Genomic DNA, 4,221 nt, shown 5'->3' on the forward strand with positions numbered 1-4,221 from the left:
CAATGGTCCAACCATCGGGGCCTGGACTTTTATCCTTCTTGAACCATTTGATGGTTGCTTCCAGCTCAGCCATAGTCACCTCCTTAGTGAGATCATCGTGTTCCTCCGGATCAGCGAATCTGGGGAATTTCTCAGCCACTCTCATAATTTAAAGAATGTTTGATTCACGGGGAGCTTTATAAATGTTCCTGAAGTGATCAGTTGCTAGCTTAGATAGGTGCCTCTAAGAAGTAACCATATGATCCTGTTCATCCCTTAGTTCCCATATAGTGTTAATAGCCTTTCTCCCATTGGCGAATCTGTGATAGAATCGAGTGTTGGCATCCCCTTCAGCGAGCCATATGGCTTGGCTACGTAGCCTCCAGCTTTCCTCTCTGTCCTTTAGGATCTGGGTTTGCTTTTCTTTAAGAGACATGTATAGGTTTTTTCTTTCCTGTGAGGGAAAGATGCCACCATCCTCATCTTCATGTGAAGCAATGATATCTTCAGCCTCCCTCAAGGATTGATCATCACGGAGTCTCTTTTGGTGTGCCCAAATCTTAGAGATCCTTTTGAGCTCCGATAATTTCCTGATGAAGCCCTCAGTGAAATATTCCTCCTCATCGATAGGGTGACTCTGCCAGTAATCGGTGACCATCTGAATGTAGGAGGGGTCTTTTAACCAGGAGGAGTTGAATTTGAAGGGGCTCTTAATTTTGTTATGAATATCAGAGAATTCCAAATATATTGGTCTGTGGTCGGATATGCCACCAGAGCCCACCCATTGCCTTATATGAGCAATCCTGTTATGGAGGGGCTCTTTAATAAGAAATCTATCGAGCCTCCTGGCAAGACTCTGATCACCACTTCTGTTGTTTGACCATGTGTGTTGTAATTTTGTCATGGGGATGTCAATCCAGTGGTGTTCATCCAGAAGGGTAGATATAGTATCCGAGAAAGGATCAATCCTGGCTGTGTGCCCCCATGATTCACAGAATCCCATGGTGAAGTTCAAATCCCCTCCCAGGATAATGTTATCCTGTTGAAAGAGTACAGAGTTCAAAAGAGAATGCCAGTAGGCAGCCCTGTCAGAGAAAGGGCCATATACATTGATGAGCCTGAGTTCTGATTCCATAGACAGTACATAGGCATCGATGCCAATGAAACTTCTGCCACCCCAGGTGTTAATGATTCTCAGCGCTCTGTTGTTGATACCAATCGCCAAACCACCGGATCTCCTGGAAGCGTCTATAGCGTGGAAGGTCCAGTTGGGCATCCAGGCCTCGAGGGTTGGAATAAGGGAGTCCACAGTACAGAGGGTTTCTTGCAGAAAGATAATGTCCGATAGAGAGAGGGAGAGAAGTCTCCGAAGGGCTAGTTTTTTGGGTGTACTAGCAAACCCCCTACAATTGAAGGACAAAATCTTCATGACGGATGAGTGGCAAGGCTTTTCAACGCTCTAAGGGACCTGTAGATGGTCTGCTGTCGTGCAAGAGCGACTTCAGCATCAGCAGCATGTCTAGCTTTTGATAATCGGGAAGGACGCCCCCGCGAGAGCTTCTGAGGAGAAGGCGAAGGGTCGAGGTCCAGACCAATGGCGTCAGAACCATACCCTCTAGTCCGGGGGCGGAGAGAGTACCGGGGAGGAGCCGGGGAGGCGGGCGCCGGCAACGGATCGATCGACTGCGAGGGGATAGATGGCAGACACGGCGAAACGCAAGTAGAGGGGGAGGGGATGGGACAGTTAAGAGTGGAGGGAGGGATGGGCAACCGGGAGGAGGGCAAAGATGAAGCAAATGCGAGAGAAGGAGAGGATACATCCCGATGTAATGAGACAGAGGCAGCCAGATCATGCATGGAAGAATAAATAATAGAAGAGGAGACAACTGACATACCCGGTGTATCGTCGCCTGCCGGTTCAGAGTCATCTGGAATGGGGGCAGGCGATGAACGGGTGGGATCCTCCGCCAGTGATCCAGCTGGAATGAGTGGAGCAGCTTCAGCCTGTTCAGGAGTCTCCGCGGGCACCGCAGACTGTGGCTGGGCAGGTGGAGGGGAGGGACGATCCTGAGCAGCTTCCTGTGCATGTGCCGGCCCTTTTCTCAGCAGTGGGCAGTCCCGATAGAGATGACCAACCTTATGGCAACGGCGGCATCTGTAAGGGATACCTTCATAGTCTATGCTCTGCTTCCTGGAAAAGTCCCTCCATTGAATTGTGATGTATTCTTGAAGCCCTCCCCTGGTATCCAGATTAATGAGAAGCCGCGCATATGCCATCATACCTGTGTGAAGATATGATTTGTCATAATCCATGTAGACGCCGATAGCATTACCAATTCTGCGGAAGATATCTTCAGACCAAAATTGCAGGGGGAGGCCGGGAAGTCTGATCCAAACAGGGCCAATTCCGATCTGTTCCGTGGCCGGATCGAACATGGGAGTCCAGTGCTTAAGAAGAACCGGGGCATGTTCAAAGTGCCAAAAAGAGGAGAGAACCCAATTTGTGTGATCGGCACGAGCGAACCGTAATGCGAACCATCCCCTCACAAAGGTTTGCACGAAGGGGATGTGAACCAAGTGTTGTCCCCAAACTTCTGTAGCCCAGGCTTTCAAACGTGCAGCTGAGTAATTTCTGCCCCTGATACGACCCACAAGAACCCTATCTACAAATTCCATGATGTCTCCCCACTGGATGTCCTCCTCGAGCCGGAGGAAAATGTCCTCCTCCTTGGATCTGAAACAATAATACTTTTTACTCGGGCCTGGTCTTGGCGGATGAGACTGGGGGGGTTCGATACAGGGGAGGAATCAAGTCCACGAAGAGGGTTAGTGGCGGGAGCAAGGGGAGGGGGGATGGAACCAGCGACGGGAAGTGAACCGGAGAGTGGAGGAATATCAGTGAAACAACCCGAATGTGAGCCGGCGGCAGGGAGGGGGGAAGGAGGGGGAGCAGAAGACGGAGCGGCAGAGTAGGGCCATTGAATCGCAGCGGACTGAGAGGAACTAGGGTTAGGGTTAAGGCAACCAGCGACAAAACCCAGAGTGGCCGGCGAGTGAGGCGGTGTAGACAAAGCCGGCCAGGTGGGGGGAATATCCGGGAGAATAACGGGAAGGTGTCGCGGGGATTCACCGGCAGAGTAAGCAACCAAATTGACCGAAGGATCCGGGTGAAACATACCTTGTGAGGTGGAATAGGGCATACGCCAGATGGAGACGCCTTCCAGCGGATCTTCGGTGTAATCGACATCATCTAGGTCCTCCATGTTGCCAGCTAGCGAACCCCTCGGAACGACGGGCACCTCGAAACACAGGTAACCAGGGAAAGATACGGGTTGCGGCAGCGAGGCGTAACGGCAGGGAGGATATCAAACGGCAGGGGCAGAGCGATGCAGAGATGGAAAGCTGCAGAGCGTCGGATGCTGGTGGACTGTCGAGAAACGGTGACGGTTGCGAAGGTAAGGTAACCGGGAGAGGAGCAGGGAAAGGGCACGGTAAGCTGCAGACAAGGGTTTCACGACCGAAACCCTAACCGTATCCGCCTCGCACTGCAGTCGCCATCTCCAAGACCCATATAGATATATATCTTATATGGAACTAATAACATTTATATTAAAACAATTGGATACATGGGCATAACCATTTACATGTTTCTAAGATATTCAAGGCTTGCGAATTTGAGATGGAGCACAAAGGCTCAATCCAAACCCTCAAGCAAGTTCCCCATGACACAAAAATTTCAGTCCCTTTCCAAGTGAAAATTTCCCAAAAACCGCCAATATCTAGACACATTTACATTCCATTTTTCACTAATTTTATTTTGATCTAGTTTGACTTCTTGTTTTTCTTGGTGATTTTTTTTAATTTTCTTCCCATTTTTTTTGTAAGCTTAGCAGGACTACATCTTCATCATGTCCAATATATCACCTTGATCGGGGTGGGGAATTGAACCAATGACTTCACATCAAGGAGTGTCTTAACAGAGCACCCGATCACCATCTATCCAATACCGTGTGGGCTTTTTCTTCCCAACTTGAATCCAGCTCACATTTTTTGTAAATTCTGGCGGATCATTCTATAGTAGGTGCATGATAATATTCTTTAGGTCTTCCTCTCTGCTTGATCTGCCCAAGAAGTTGCATGTTTAACATTATTCCTTGTGGTTCCTAGAGGAGATCCATTTTCCCCAAGGGATTGTTGCTTTTCTACTAACGCTGCATCCAGGGAATCCTTAATGGCGACTGA

The 4,221-nt window shown here is 49.3% G+C and overlaps 1 protein-coding gene across 1 annotated transcript; it reads right to left on the reverse strand.

Moving 5' to 3' along the window:
• Positions 1-223: 223 nt before the first annotated feature.
• LOC149180251 (uncharacterized) lies at positions 224-1,408 on the reverse strand. Its single transcript, XM_089413825.1, has one exon. The coding sequence runs from the start codon at positions 1,406-1,408 to the stop codon at positions 224-226; it is 1,185 nt and encodes a 394-aa protein (XP_089269951.1).
• Between the last annotated feature and the right edge of the window lie 2,813 nt (positions 1,409-4,221).

The sequence above is a fragment of the Pinus tabuliformis genome, chromosome 3_2 (assembly GCF_031772625.1).
Source record: "Pinus tabuliformis cultivar Carrire ecotype Pingquan chromosome 3_2, CPIR1, whole genome shotgun sequence".
Taxonomy (NCBI): Eukaryota; Viridiplantae; Streptophyta; class Pinopsida; order Pinales; family Pinaceae; genus Pinus; species Pinus tabuliformis.